The sequence below is a fragment of the Necator americanus genome, chromosome III (genome assembly GCF_031761385.1).
Source record: "Necator americanus strain Aroian chromosome III, whole genome shotgun sequence".
NCBI lineage: Eukaryota > Metazoa > Nematoda > Chromadorea > Rhabditida > Ancylostomatidae > Necator > Necator americanus.
This window is the reverse complement of record NC_087373.1, coordinates 30,825,765-30,842,282: the sequence shown is the minus strand read 5'-3', so window position 1 is coordinate 30,842,282 and position 16,518 is coordinate 30,825,765. Positions and strand designations below refer to the sequence as shown.

At 42.3% G+C, this 16,518-nt stretch overlaps 1 protein-coding gene across 2 annotated transcripts; it reads left to right on the top strand.

The window, feature by feature from the left end:
• Window positions 1-2,993: 2,993 nt before the first annotated feature.
• Window positions 2,994-16,267, top strand: RB195_011513 (uncharacterized protein; the record flags this gene model as incomplete). 2 transcript variants are annotated; one of them, XM_064192960.1, is made up of 10 exons in its annotated part: window positions 2,994-3,163; window positions 5,688-5,867; window positions 7,577-7,798; window positions 7,966-8,112; window positions 10,105-10,231; window positions 10,289-10,357; window positions 11,514-11,561; window positions 11,621-11,644; window positions 12,429-12,520; window positions 16,102-16,267. In XM_064192960.1, 10 exons carry the CDS (start codon window positions 2,994-2,996, stop codon window positions 16,265-16,267), a joined length of 1,245 nt encoding a protein of 414 aa, XP_064050542.1. The 2 variants fall into 2 exon arrangements, with proteins under 2 accessions (XP_064050542.1, XP_064050543.1); XM_064192959.1 differs by lacking the exon at window positions 16,102-16,267 and having other exon boundaries at window positions 11,514-11,644; window positions 12,429-12,510.
• Between the last annotated feature and the right edge of the window lie 251 nt (window positions 16,268-16,518).

The window sequence follows — 16,518 nt, the reverse complement described above, 5'->3', positions numbered from 1 at the left end:
GTCTCTAGTGTATCCCTTGTCAGTCAGTAGACAACATTTTTTTATGATGCCACCACCATCCGCTTATTTTTGTGGATTTTAACGGTTACTACTGATTGAATGAGCATCGTGTGTTAGGTCCATATGCTCTTGGGAACACCCTTGGAAACTTGCTGGAAGAAAGGAGGAGAGGCAATCTCCTTGCGCTTTTGTAAAACAGCAAAGCATAGAAAAAACCATGAATATTCGAATTATTCGAACCATGCTCTGTTCGAACACTCGACCCATTGTGCCAAAAAAAGCCTTTGCAATCAGTTCATCCCTTTGTTTTCTTTTTATTATGATGACAATAACAATAATAATAATGGTAACAATAATATTAACAGTAATAAAAATAGATATTAATAGTTCTGCACCCCTCATTATTATTATTTAGCAAAGTTTCCCTTATTTTTTTTATTATCAGGCAGGACAAAGCATCACTAGTTTTTGTTCCATTTTTTTAGACTATATGAATGTCTTGAGCTAGATTCGTAATTCCTTCTCACTGATTGGACGAGTTGCTCACTTTTTCTCATTTTTTCCTTGTAATTTTGTGGCTAAAAATGTTTCCCTACTATTTTCTTAGACTTCACAGCTAGGACTCTTCACAGTCCACCACTTAACTCGTTGTCATCCTCATTTAGAACATGTTTCATTAAGTAAACACATAAATTAAGCAGTATTATGAGAAAAGTACGTTCGTTTACACCCCATAGCCACACTGTGTTTCCCTCCGTGGTAGAATTTGTGCGCTCCCATGCGCCTGTGAAAAATTTCGTAAAAAGCGACTAGTTAGAAGTGAAGGAGATCCTAATACCGTCTCTGTCTCTTTTCGCATCGCGTTACTGTAGCTCGCTACCGTACTCCAGGCACTAGACTTGACTCTTAGGTATTCATGTTCTGATGTTTCCCTACTAATTTCTTAGACTTTGAATGAAAAACAAACTCCTCTACGGACCTATGGACAGAGGAGCGAAGGGAACGGGTTCATCTCCTCAGAGAAATCCCAAAATGCATCCTTTAACACCGAGAAGTATAACTCAGGCTCTTAAAAGCCAATTTTATTCATTTCTTTTTCATTAAATTCGATTTTTGGGAGAAAAAATTCTTCGTGGCCTGAAAGATGTTTCTGTGCAACTACAGAAAACAAAAAATATAGATGCATATAGTACACCAAATTACGTCACCACAACTGCAACGTATGCTACCAATTAAAGTACTGTAATTTTCCGATTAATGAGAACTGAGAGCTCATAGATGTGCCCATCAGTGTAGTCGTAGAATAGGGTCGTTGGGGAGCAGTTCTCGCTCAACTCTATGTATTGATTGTTGATGTATTTATTATTATTTTCTCCTCAGACTCTGGACATCAAGAAGGATATTTTCGCGATTATAAATATAATAAGCGTATGTTTCACATGTGCTGTGAACCATAGCGAAGACTATACAGTACAGGATGATGCGATGTCCACGTTATGTAGGATTATTCCCCCGAAATCTCCTATTTTAATGGTGTATTTAGAGCAGATACTGGAGAAACATGCGGTGAGAAGTGCACTTAAACGAACAACTGTTCTTGCCACCGCCAGGAAAAAGGAAGATTTGGAGAAAAAAAAGAAGGATCCAAGGATTCGCCTTCTCTTTGAATGTGACAAAGATTGATCGCACCTCGAAGTCGCCACGTAGTCATCCGTCAATCATTCATCCATAACCTCTCGATTAGTGCCGCGCACTGACTGGGAGTTGTCAGTGAAGTGCCAATCAGAGTTGAACTGCGTAAAAAAAATTCACTCTAGTCTACTTATTTGATTTTCAGTATAAATAAGTGTGTAAATAAAATAATAAGTGAAAGCGGATTGTTATTTTTAGGACTAGTTATAAATTGCTAAATAATTTTCATATTTATGTATTTATTCGGGGGTAATTCATTCCGATTTTTAGGATTTGCGTTCCGCTTCCCGTCACGTATCGACCAGAGGCTCGATATATCCGCCCTAGTTTTTTAAAACAAAAGCCTTTCAGTCACTCCGGGGTCGATAAATCCCTTGGTATCGCAGACTTGTACTGGGATTCGATAAAAACACTGACGTTTTGAACAACGGACTTGTCCCCTACAATGACTTGTGGGGGCCAGCATGACAACGTTGTTTTAAACCTCCCAGGATTATGAAATGAGGTAAGCGTGCTGTCGCATCCCAAGCGGATTGATTAACACCGGGCACTTTGTCCTTTTACCCGCTTTTATTTGTTTATTCATAATCATAATTCATTTCGATTTTTATAATTTTCTCTCTAGTCACTTTTATTTTTTATAAGCTGATTAAAATAGTTTTAAAAGTTTTAAATATGATAATGACTTAATTTTTCGAAGATTTTAGAGTTTTTTTAAGGATTTAAAATTTTTAAAGTAATATAATTCCCTACAGAGCTGTTGGAGTTTCAAGAAGAACTGACCAGTTGGCATGTCTTGCCTCCATGACCTCGCTTCTAGTCCCTATAACTGTGTGTAGTTCGGATTTCCCTTTCGCCGTCTTTTATCCTCACTTACTGTTCTGTTCACTTACTTTTCCAGGAGTACTGTACCCTGAAGATAATGCAGAAAACAACCCTTTTTCTCGCTTATTTGTTCATCGATGATTTCCCCGTTCGTGATTCTCTCTCTCTCTTTCTTTTCTCGTTAAAGTAAAAAATTTTATATTTCCTAACGGCTTTATTTCTTCTTCTTTATTAAAAGTCCAAGCATTCATGAAATGATGATGAATTGAAGTAATTATTTCGTGGTTCTCTTCCTAAAGATCTCATTACTACTTTTTTAGAGTATCTAAATTTGATTTTACACCTACGTAACAATTCATTCTCTTTCGTTTCTCTCTCTTCAATTTTCTCTCTTTAGTTGAGTATTTTCTTTGTGTAAGATCCGTTATCGTGCCCAAGACATTCACATACACGTATAGAAATGGAAGGAATTTCAGATGACATCCAACGTTTCGCCACACTGTCTGACAGAACGTCAGATGATGTTAGCGGTGAACGGTATCGAACGACTGTTTATCGGTACTGTGGTGCCGATTCTAATAGTATTCGGAATTAGTGGGAACATACTCAATCTGACCGTGCTGTTGACACGAGAAATGAGAACGAGGTTGGTGAATTTTCGAGGATTTTTCTGGGATAAAATCGAAAGTGTTTGGCGATGAAGGATCCATCCACAAATTTATAAATTCCCATCACCTTGTGCGAGCAAATTATCAAACTAACTTCATCGTTCTATGTCTCTGGGTAGTCTTTAATCCTTCGTTGACTCACCTTGATTTCACTAACGACTGGTGTGGTGAACGATCCACGGATTTTGTGATCCACGTGCTGAACTTGTAGCTTGTGAGAACTTAGTATTAGCTTAAAACGTGGAAAAAGAAGTTGAAAAAGTGATGGGAAGTTTTTTTTTACGCCTTTGTTTTTAGCTAATATGCCTGGCAAGGAATTTTCCAGAAACACTTATCACCGTACTACAGATCTAACGTAATAATCGACGAGGATATAAAAAAAATGAAGTGAAGCGAAAGTCATAATTTTCCTGTGAGGTAGCACATCCAAACAATATCTTCCTAGAACTTTTGCTAATTTTTTCCAACTACTTTGGCGCTTTTTAATACTCTTTTTGTTTGTTTTTTTTTCCTTTTGTTTTTTTTAAGGCAGCCTTCCACGAATATAACGATTTTGGTGTTTCTCCAGGAAAAGAGAGGGTTCAAGGTGTGGATTACGAGTATGAACGAGTTCCGGATTGTCAATTTCCACTAATTTTCTCGAAAACCTTCATGGCATGGGACCTTCGAGTCCGAATTCCCCTACGAGATACCTTATAACGCCCGCCCTCCATAAGATTCGGTTTTTTCAGCAGTTTATCCATTTGTTTTGCTTGAATAGACTGTTAGAGGAACATCATTGATTTTTGTTAGCTCGCTAGCGAACGCGGCGCGTCTACAATGCTGTGCCGTTCTAACGTGTCTCGTAGGAAAAAACTGTCAATAAGGCCGTTTTGCACGTCGGTTCTTATAAGACGATTCGTGGACTTGAACGTGATCACGCCCATTCTCGTAATCTACACCGGGGACCCTATTTTTTTCAGTAAAGATACCATCATCGTAAACTTTGTACCATCGCCCCGGCTGCTGTCCTCAAACCAATTTTATCACTTTTCAAAATGTTATTGGTGGTTTTTTGTGTGAATTTGTGAGTCTGTGAACAACAAACAATGGAAAAGGCTCCAGAAAACTTCAAAACTTGATAGTAGTAGACTAAGAGAGGATGTGAGTCAAATATAAGATGAACTGATGAAAAAAAAAACTAAAACCAGCTACTTACCTACAGTTCTGGTTCCCGCCAAATAAAACAATGATCATACGACATCATCACGTGCACATTTTGTGACAATTGGGATTTTAATGTCATGTATACTAATAGTACGGTGGCACCATCGGCGGGACTTAGTGGTGCAATCTGCGCAAGGACCGAGTACTTATAGTCGAGTCAAAACGACATGAATCACTGTGCATTTGCGTACGCGCTGAAAATTCGTGGTAGAGGCAGCAGTTGGATCCGTGGTGGGACCATCGAAAACCGCAGCGATGGATGGTGCCAGCAAAGGTCCCCGTACGCTCCTAACCGCCACGCTCTACCGCACCGCCTCGATAGAAGCTGCGTACGCAATTGCACCGTGTTTCATGTCATTTTGACCTTAGTAAATACGCATGAAAGCGACTTCACTGTAGGAGGGCTTGTAATTTATTTGCTCGACACTTTTTGCTTCTGTCCTCTCCTTTGTGCCAATTGAATTCGCAGCGCAAAAGTCTATGTACGGTGTGCAACAACGTATCAAACGTAAATGATGCGTTGCTGCGCTACGGCACAAATCCAGTTGTAGGGCACTTTATGCTTGAATCACATCGTTTTTCGTCTTTCATGATATCATGCTGTCTTCTTTGAACTAGAATGTGATCTGAGATTAGATACGGGAACGAGGTAACATTAGTCGTCTTCTCTTTATCTCCAGGACAACTAAGAAGATAGGAGCAGCGGAATCACTTACTGAAGGTCTCTGCGGGTGGAGATTATGCCGACTAGGGAATTTTTGAGCAGTATGTGACGTAGTTGTTTGTTTAATGCTGTCAATTGATGGGATCAAATTTCCTCAATAAAATGGGAATTCTGCAGGGAATTAAGGGGTTCTCTGCACCCTTAAAGGCATCACCCCACGAATCTGTGGTGGTGCAGATTTCAGGTGGAGTATTCGTATATGGGATCGTAGATTGCGAAGAGGGAGGTGATTCCGTCCATTCCTTCCTAATTGCCGTAAAAAACGGCCCGGAAGATACGGCTTCATTCGTTTTGGCGCACCATTTTGTACAAGGGGTTCGGTTGGAGCGCGCCAGCCTTGTGCGGCGCCGCATCTTCCGGGCCGTTTTTTACGGCAATTAGCAAGAAATGGACGGAATCACCTCCCTCTCCGTAGTCTCCCATCCCGTATACGAATACTCCACCTGAAATCTGCACCACCTCAGATTCGTGGGGTGATGCCTTTAAACAAGAGATTCAACATTATGGAAGTATCCGTGCGGTTAAAAGTCTTTTTCCCAACATTTCCAGGAAAGAAACTCAGGAATTTTCAGGTCAAATGTTCTGCTGTCGTGCCTTGCCGTCGCCGATATTGTTTTTCTTGTGCTTATGCTTCCGCATTCGCTCGCTCACTATCGGATCTTCTACTATAGGTATTGGTTTCGACGGTTATACCTAGGAAACAAGATGCATCTACTTGCAGTTCTCAATTGGGCATCAGCAGCCGCTATATGGTGAGTTTCCAGGCGGGATTTATATGTCTGTTGCCGTATATTAATTAATAATTACGCATGTTTTAATTACTATTATACTATTATTATTATTTATATTCAAGTCAGTAGCAGTTCTTTTTTGTGTCATCAACTATGTCTGTGTTGACTCTAAGACATGCATGTAATTGATAACCATATTCTTAGTCGCTCACAATACTTTTATTGCTATGACGCGGCGGGTGACTGACTTTCAATCCATGAAAGAGTTTGTGCGAAAGTACTACCTGCGTAGATGTTTAAAATGAATTCGCTTTAAAGGCAGCATTATTCGGTACCAGACCCCGGAATTAACGACGTTATGCTCTTTGAGGCCAAATAACGAGTTCGAGTTCCTCAAGGGCATATTCATTGGTTCACTCACTTGAAAATCTGACGCGTTGAGGGAACCCGCGAATCTGACGCGTTGAGGGAACCCGCGAGAAAACCTAGAGGTGGAGTTGTGGATTGTGGAATCCGTGGTGGTTCCGCTCATATCTCCTTAATCGGCGTAAAAACGAAGTGAAAGACGGTCTTTTTTTTACGACGATTTCAGTTGCAACGCGCCACCTTTGCGCACGCACCGCGTCCACGTGCGAGCAGTCGAAGACTAATGAGATCTCCTCACCAGCCTATCCAATTAAAACCAAAGAATAGGCGGGAAAATGTAGTTGAGAGAGGGGGGCACTCAGTGGCGCCCTTAGTTTTAGAGATCTATCTTACTTTTTCTCTTAGTAACTTTAGCTTACATGTCGTAGATCCTCTAAGGCTAATACTTAGGTCATAGAGCCCCGACTGACTTAGTTATTTACGCCCAGAAATAAGGGCGCAGCCAAGTGTCCTCTCCCTAACATTTTACATTTTACCCGAATAGGTTGCGAGTGGACCGGAACGTGTGCATAGGGAAGGGTTCTAACGTCCCTCGTAGGAACTAAATCGGTTCCAATGCCGTTTTTAGCGACGAATAGAGGGCGTTGAGCGAAAATACCCCGGATCCGCCATTCTAAAACCCCATCTCTAGCTTTTCCCACCACATCAGTTTCGTGGTACGCTGGCTTTGACCTGATGATGGCAGGGCGCTTTTTTGTGTATTTGATGCGGCAGTAGAAGAACTTTTTCCTACTCCATGTCTTGTGTGATGCATATTTCTTTGTAATGCATTTTTATGCATGCATTATTCGGTAGCAAACCCCGAAATTAACGACGTTATGCTCTTTGAGGCCAAATAACGAGTTCGAGTTCCTTAAGGGCATATTCATTGGTTCACTCACTTGAAAAGACCGCTGAGGAGACTTTATTGATTGTCGTGCGCGGTGGATGGACGCGGCGCGTGTGCAGAGGCAGCGCGTGGTAGCGGACTCCGAAAGGAACTGGGACCGTCCCCCGCCGTTTTTTTCAGGATGATTAGGGAGAAATATACGTGGCCATGCTCATGCGCGTAGTCTAGAACCTAAACTCCATATGGTCCCATAGAGACCCCAACATGATATGATCGCGAACGCGATATTCTGCATTTAAACGTGCGCGTAACAACGCAACACACCGCAACGTTCACCAATATTTCGTCGCTTTTGTTAAGTTTCCTTTTATTTTTATGAAACTACAGATCAGTAAAGTAATCCTGTGACGTTCTAAGGGAACTAATTCAACTTTTTTTCTTCTCTCCTACTGCAAATACTTCGGAACTATTCCAGGCTAATTCTGGTGATCTGCTTGGAACGCCTAATGGGCATCATGTACCCGTTATCGGCTAGGCGTCACAAAAAGTCGTCAAAAACTGCCGTCATCGTCACGATTATCATTGTGACCACTGGCGTTTTGACTTCGTATAATCATTTCACATATTTCTGTCTCTCGAAATTTTTTTGCAATGGTTCACAATTCCATGCTCACTGTATTCGAATTGATTCGGAGAGGTTTGTTCAGTGTTTTTCAACCCTTAACTCACTTTTAATTACCATTTTTATGGCTTTTGCGCGAGCTGACAGCTGACCTGATGTGTCTTTCGTGACTCAGCACTTTCGGATGTTGTTCCAGCTTTTACGATTCATCAAATTCAGGGAAGATAAACACACGATTCCAGGTGGATCCGCAACCAAACAAACCCATACTCGGACTTTATGAAGGCCGTGGCTCGTTATGGTCCGCAAGTGAATGCTTGCGTGGTGGTAATTCCAATCATACTCGTGTTCATCTCTAATGCTATGCTCATTTATACGATAAGACGAAGGTGAGCAGTCTGTAGTCGGGTCAAAACGACATAAAGTACGGACAGTTGCGTAAGCGACTGCGAAGAGGGACCAGAGATCGATTGGCGGTGGCGAGCATCCTTACACGATCCAAACCACTACGCTCCACAGCCAGTTTCGGGCGCAGCCGCTTACGCAACTGTTCGTGCTTCGTGCGGTTTAGACCCCAACTATAATGAAATAGTCAACTTTCATTTAGATAAAAAAGAAAGTTGATCAACCTCTAACAAGATACGCTTACCCTTTCGATTTCAATTCAGATTTGTTTGAGATTTATGAACGCCTGTGCAGCCTTACAGTAACTTGCGGGTGCCACCCCACGTGTCAAATGAATCCGGTCTCAGAAGTGCGAAAGTTCGACCTTCCTTGAATCTTGGCACAGAGATTGCAACTTGTCGATAGTCAAATTTAAGCAATAGCCAAGACTGTTAACAGTCTTTATGACGGCTAACGTTTCGGCGTTGTCGCCTTTCGTTCTGGAAAGTAAGAACATTTGCAATATATCCTCTCAAATGCCTCATTTAGAACAAGGCACCATCCCCTAAGATAGTTTGTTAGCAATCTTGGCTGTTGCTTAAATTTGACTCTCAACAGGTCCTGCCCCAATTCCGCGATCCCAAAAGCTTGGTTGGCACCAGCGTGGCTTCGAACCATCAGCCGTGCAGCAACAGCTAAACTTCTCATCGACTACAGAACCCCCTCCCACCCTCCACTTTCGTCTAAATACACAAAGTAGATGCAACCGCCGCCGAACAAGCTTAGCACAGTTCAATTCCAGGACTGGTATCGCATCTGTGGCGAGAGCGGCCCATGAACCTCTGATAGGTCTACCGCCCGGCGAAACGGTGCCAACGGATCTGTTAGGGAGCCGGAATTGTGCTCGCGCTCACTGCCCATGCGTTGCGTCAGCGCACATCCACACGTTTGAGGCCTACTGTGATATCAAGCTGTGATCCGCACGCGTAAGACACCAGAACTTTTTGGTTCGATCAAGCGGCGTTCCAACTAAATTGAAGCTTTGCCTCTTCCTGAAAGCGTTAAGTTGCACTTGGCTGACCTGAGACTTGCATCTCGAACTTTTTTCAACAATTCTTCGAATATTGGTATCACACACAAGATTGTGCTGTCAGCTCTAACAACGATGTCCCAAGATTCTTTGAAACCAAATTGCGAGAGTGTTCCAGTGTCTCGGGGACTATTGACATTCATACACAAAAACTGGGGATGTGAACGCTTGTGAGAAATTCCTGCATTTGAATTGTGCTCCGGTTTAGCTGTAGTAGGAAGTACGGTGTAGTTGCGTAAGCGCCTGTGCTCGAAGTGCTGCGATAGGGCATAGATGCTAAGATCGAGAGAGGACCTTTGCTGGCACTTCACTTGGCACCATTCATAGTTACTGTTCGCTATGGTACCACCTCGATTCCAAACGCGGATCATGAAATTGACGTAGCGTGGAAAACTCGCAGAAAGCATAGAGTTAGGGGTGTAGATTAGGAATGTGGGCGTTGACCCGCCCAGTCTCCTCAAATCATCCTGAAAACGGCCTTCGTTCCTACGAAATCAGCTGCAACGCGCCATCTGCGTGCGAGAGGTCGTAAATCAATAAGCTCTTCTCAGCAGCATATTCAGGAAAAAACCAAAGAATAGGCTGTTGAGGGGACCGGCTGTACTAAGGGGCGCGTTCTAACGTACCTCGTAAGAACAAATACCGTACCCACGCCGTTTTTTAGGACGATTCGGAGAAACTGAGCAGGGTTACTCTAATATTCGTAATCTACACCTCGAACATCATGTTTTCCATGTTTCCACTCTACCTCAATTTCGTGAGATGTTTCCTTTAATTTTGAGTTGTTCCGTATTAAAAGGCTGCACAAGTGCAGTACAGCAGTGATCCACTGCTATTATAAAGACCTAAAGGCTTTATTTTTACTTAAATCCTTAACATCAAAATATTTTATACCGGGGATATTTAGGCAAAACCAATTCATAGCACAAAGCTCCATCAAGTCCGAGTCCCATTTGTCCGGCTCTCAATCTAGAACAGAACATAAAGTGACCACGACTGTTTGTGCCATAGTGACATGCTTCACGATCACTCAGGTTAGACGAAATGAATTATTTCCGCTGTCTATTTTATTCTTATTACGTCACCTGCAGGGTCCTTCTGCTTTTATCACGTTCATGGCGGAATACTATCCAATCAAGAACGAGTTTATGATTGCAGTGGTGAGTAGATGTGGATATTTAAGTATGAAAATTTTCAGGATTTGCTACGATCATTCAGATGAAAAACAAAAAACGATAGTCTGATTGTGTACTACTTTTTAAGCAGAACCAAGATTGTCATTGATCTTTATTCTGGCTAACGTTTCGGCGTCGTCGCCTTCTTCAGAGCCTGGAAAAATCAAAGACACGTGTAATCTACTCTCTCAAACGCCTCATCATCCCACAAGATATGACTTAGCAAACAGATTATTCAAAGGCAACGTCAGACAAGCAGAACACCATAGCGCTCATCTTGATAGCCACGAAATCGTGATGTTAGCGGACCAAAACGCTTCCAATGTTTTTCGCTAATTTTGCGAGCAGAATTGTTGACTTCTAAACATTGAGAAAAAAGTGATAAACAAAAATAAACAGTTTTTATTATTTCACGGAGCAAAAGTCAAGCCAAATCGCTAACGTACTTTATTCTACTCAACTCGTGGTCTTTCTTTAAATGTGTTCCATTGTCGGCATCAGAATTGTTCAACCGGTTACCCGCTACGCGTCTGTCGCTCGCTTTTCTTTTTTTGGATACAAACATAATCCTTCCCGCAGCGCTGTTTCTAGGGGAAAGATGTCACGTCGCTCACACGGTTGAACCTAAATTTAAATTGCTGATAACATTAGTTTCTTAAGGGCAGCGTAACAAGAACTTGATGTGGTACGGAAACACCAGGGGAAACATAGAGTTCGGGTTGTTAATTACGGGAACGAACGAGGCTTCGTTCATTCTCCCTAATCTTCGTTCGAAAAAAAAACCGGCGTGTAAGACGGTGTTCTTTTCTACGAGATCAGTTGCAGCCTGCCACCTATGTACACGCGCCGCGCCTCTGAGCGAGCGGTTTAAAATCAATAAGGTCCCTGAGGCAGAATATCCAAGTGAAACACGTGAATAGACTGCTGAGAGAATCGGGGCTTGTTCAAGGTTGCACGTTCTAAAGGTTCCTCGTATGAAACTTCAGCGAATCCCGCTCCCTTTTTTTGGACGACTAGCGGATTGAGCAGGGTCACGCCCGTTTAAGTAACCTACAAGCGGAACTGTACGTTTTCCTTGCTGTTTCCGTACCACGTCAATTTTGTGATACGCTACCTTCCGGCAGACGTCTTTTATTTTCAGACAGCTTTCATTTCAACCATGGTGGTGCTTGGGAAAGCGCTTAACTTCGTCCTCTTTTGCCTTTCATCAGCCAACTTCCGTTCACGACTTTTAGAACATACACGAAGGGGATTATTGAAGAAAACAAGCAGGTAGGAGTTTTGTTTTTTTTTTCCAAGAAGCTTGCTATACTCCCTGCTCACGCTTCCTGGCATACATGCTGTTCGCTGTTCGGCTAAGCTTGGCGTCCGCTATGCTTATCCTGGGAAGGATGATACGCACCGATCTTGTCGCCTTTGGTGAATAGCATTTTGAAATTATCCAGTACTCCAATGTAAGGGCACAGAAATTTCTATACGGGATTTCTGACGGTGGTTACAGCTCCTGTCATGGTTTTTTGTCTACGTTTTACCGTCGCGTCGCGCGGCTGCAACATGATGATTTGACCACGCCCGCACTCAATAACATGAATCATTATCGATCCGCAGGAGGCACCCAAAGGTCACAATGGTGGCTAACGGAACGAAAGCCATGCCAAGAACTGTATTTTGCGGAGAGTTCGTTGTTGAATAGAAGAATACCTCTGGTACCTCATGATAGTGAGTGAAATAAATTTTGTTTTTATTACTGCTGCTTGTGTAGTTTATTCCCTGAAAATTGGATAATTATTAGCTTTTCAAACGTAAAATAATTTGCCTCGACATAATGACAACCAGTACAATGTTTTTTTTTTCCTAAAATTCAGTTATCGCTTTCGTGATTTGTACCAGCTAGACGTTCTTTGAGCAGCTGCATGTCGTCGTAGAATCGTAAATTATTCAGTAGAACTAGATTATTGCACGCATGAATGCTGCTTTGTCCTTGATTTTCACGCTTTTTATTATTTTTTTTCTCTTCTCACATAGCATATGTCAATTAAGTTGAAGCAAATTTTAGAAGTCAGTCGATAGGAGTTGTTCGACTTCCTGTAAGCAGCAGGAAATTCGAAAAAGCCATCTTGATCCAGAAAGCACCGTGACAGGATACCGGTAATTCGTGACCTGAGTGCTTCTCGTTCTTCTGCACCTTTTCATCACTTGCATTGCACATTGCTATCCCTGTGTGTTTTGTGAAATTTTCACTTACTAATATTTTAGTCTCGGTTCGTCCATTTAATAGAGATATTGAGAAGAAAAATATGATAGTGGGTGACTAGAGACTTAGGGTTAAGTAGATTAGGGTAGATTTTATCACCCTAATTGAACAAACCAAAAGCGGTGGTTCAGTGGAATGTATTTATTATATGAATACAGGTGAGCAGAACAGTTGACGGCAATGAAAAAAAAAATGAAAGAGTGGGCAGAGCGTTGTCTGCCGCACCCTTGGACGGCACAAGTCGTTATGTGCGAAAATAACCATAACAGCGAACGGTACTTTATACCACGCCCCTTATCTATCATCGGGGTCGATGATAAAAAAAATGTTACAGCAAATATTAGCATTAACTTTAACTGTTTGCTGATAACACGACCAAGTCTCAAATACCAAATTGTAGTGCAGTAGATCCACAGATCTTACTGTTCCGAATCCGTAAATGTCGTCACGTGTGTTCGCCCTCGCCTTGACATGACCTGACCTCCACCTACCGATCAGCACAGTTTTCCTCGTGTGGAACTTTGCGCTAAACTTGAAGAAGTAAGATTTGTAGGAGCATTAAGGGCACGAAAGTCTTCCCAAGTAGTAGGATTGTAACATGAAGTCATTTTCTCGGATAATAAGGTGAATGCGGATAAGCTTCTCTTTTTCAGTAGGCTCATATGATCAGCAGTGCTTATACTTCGCATATTTGGAATATAACACTCAAATTTCCGAGTGTGCTCGTGATACGCAGCCAAATGGTCCCAACGTTTAAATCACTCCAATATCCTCAAGCTTTCGACGCATTGATAGCTTCAGCGGAACTAGTCGTAGTTGGCTACGGTTTTTAGGAAGGCTCATTGTCAGTCATTAGCTGTTATGAAAGTTCAGGGCAAAGAAATACTAGAATGTCATAAAAACACTGAGATCTGCTGATAACACAGTTGTTAGTTAGTCCGGATAGGGGGAGTAGGACTTTGTTAGCGCTTCTATTTGCGTTCTCTATTCTTTATGAGGAAGATTAGACCGAAACGGTGCTGCAAGAAAAGGAGAGTCTGCTGGATACATATAAGGAGGGACCCAACGGATTTTTCGAGAATCCCACGGTCATGCCTCGGCAGACCAGTTAGCGATAGCGGCGCGTTTCCTAAAAAGATTCACCTTTCTTGCTATCGAAATAGCTGACTCTGATATAACTCACAAGCTACTGAGTTGTTTTGGAGAATTAGACACATCCACTGGAATTTTCTGATGTGAAGGGATGTCACATTTGTAACATACCGGAAACAGGAGAAATATCCACGTGAAATATGAGAGAAAGACGCATCTGGTAGCTAACAATTACGTATATGAAGATTTTCGTTGAAAAAACGGACACACTACACTGCTACATTACCGGAATGACCGCGCAAAAAATTCCTACTCATTACGCTCATCGAAATAACTTGTAGCAAGCATCGAATGCCTTCAACGGGACAACTACGACACATCGGGTGCAACACGTTCAATTCCTCTGCTTTATAGGGTCTTTGCACATTCCTTTTTCCCACATTTGACAAAAAAAAAATCATATTTTTCTGTTTTCTTAGTTCTAATCAAGGATCAACAATGTAATCACCATCACTGTCAGCAACACTCAGCCAGTTAATATGCAAAACCTCAATTCCCTTCTTCCGGAAGGAAAGGGCCATTCAATAAAAAGTCGTTGAGCACGTTCTTAAGGTCATCAAAGTGTTTGGAAATTTCTTCGTTCAGATGTTGTTTCAGGGCACGAAACAGGTGATAGCCGGATGGGGAAGGCTTGAGTTATAAGGAATGTGGGGTACGGACGTCCAGCCCATGCCCCCCCCCCCCTCCTTGCCCCTGCCTCCCAGAAATTGCTGTGTTATCTATCCCGTCTGAGGTCTCGCGTTGTCATGCAGCAGAGCGACTTTGGCTTCGTTTCGGGCGAAGGCCAGGATCTGGAGTTGTTTCAACTAGAGGTTGGCGCTGATTGCCCGATCATCCTCCAGCAGCTACGAGGACAGAACCGTTTGCTAATCCAAGAAAACGAAAGATGCATAGTGGGGAAAAATATGCAAAGACCCATTACGTTCTCCGCGCTACTCCAATCGCATCGCGTTCACCCGGTTCTACATGTAGTGTTCCGTCTGCCTTTAGTAGCGGTGATTCCAACTATGTTTCAATTTTGGCAGATATTCCGTTGTAACTCGTCCACATACGATTCGACTCAAAGCATCCTTACTTTCAAAGATTTATGTTGTTACTAACACAATATTAGACCAGTTTGGAAAGAAACAGGTGACGAGTACGAGGAGATCAAAATAATTTGCTCAGAAGGAGTTTATTGTGTTCTCTGCGCCTCCACGCACTATTTGGCAAAAATTTAGCTAGATAAAAAGAGCAAAAACCTGCGTTAGTCGAGTTGAATCCAAAATCGAGCAGGGGCACATCGTTTATTGTGTGAATCCTATGAGGCTACTTCTAACCATTTGAACTTTTAGCATTCTTCGCCAGCCTTATCTATATAAAAACTGCATGATACCATATTCTGCGCACTCACTTTTTCTTGTTTTGGAAGCATTAACACTCAAATAACTCAGAAAACTACTTCGCTAACAATCTTCGTGACACTTCTTTAGGGGATATCTTGACTATCAGCTTTAAGTCGAGAAGCTCCTGGTCTTCAAAATTTCAATAATTAAATAAATACCTGAATTCCAACTACGGACCACTAGGCATGACACAGCAGATTTCCACTTCTCGTTCCTTTTTATGGAAAAATACGTACATGACCCTGACATGAACTATAATTCCGCTAACCCGAATAAACCCTTCTTTTCTGTTGGTGGTTCCGGTGGTTCAGCTCATCTCTCCCTGCATCACTGTAAGCAGACGGCTTCGGATTGCGTTTACATACGACGTTCTCTATGGCAAACGCGTCTCCATTGCGCCCCGCCCCTGCCTGCGATTCGTCGAATGAAATAAATTACCTATCGGGCGTCCGAACGGATTTTCGACGAATCACAGGTGGGGGCGGGGCGCAAGGCGCGTTGCACTAACGGAAATAGTAAGGAGCCGCATTCCGAAGTCGTCTGTTTACAGCGATGCAGAAAGAGATGAGCGGTACCACACTTATATTCATAATCTACGACTCGATATAGATATACTCCAACGAAAATCCATACCACGCCGGGTTTGTGGGTGATGCCTTTAAGGATAAATTAGTAGGTAAACCTCTTCGCTTACTATTCTCCTAGTCGGTACGTTCAAGTCGGGTCTTTGACAAATTCATAAGAAGGGGTTTTCACCTCCCCCAGTAGGAGTACGGCCTATCATAAACTACAAGCTTCACCTCTGTTTTAGACACGTGCGGAATTGTAGTTCGATCATTTTTGACTTCCATTTTAATGGCGCATCTTGTGTGTTGAAATGAATGAATGGATATGTAGGTTATCCTGCTACCGACCACTAAATTCTGTATGAATTTCAGGAAAGCGTCCACAATGACCGGTACGACGACGCTTGAAAGTAGCTCGTCGAGACTTCGATCTACAACACAATCACGCAGTGAACATATAAAAACTCGTACCAGGAGTCAATGTATGACAGAACGGGTACCGCTACGAGAATTTAAAAGAGGAATGAGCATTTTATGAAGAAATTCGTCAATAAGTAGAAGAAGTGTTTTATCGCAAGAAAACTACATCAATCTTCTCTACAAAGATCCAAAAGGATGGTCGTTCATCTGCGTGCTCCGTTCACATCTGAACCAGGTTACTGTGACTCTTTTTGTTCATCTAAATATAGCGATATGTACCAAGACAGATTTTCGGCTACAATCTGCACCGGATATGTTCTACTGGCTGAGCGCAGCGCGTTTGTCGTAATTTCTGTCCACTTCTCTTGT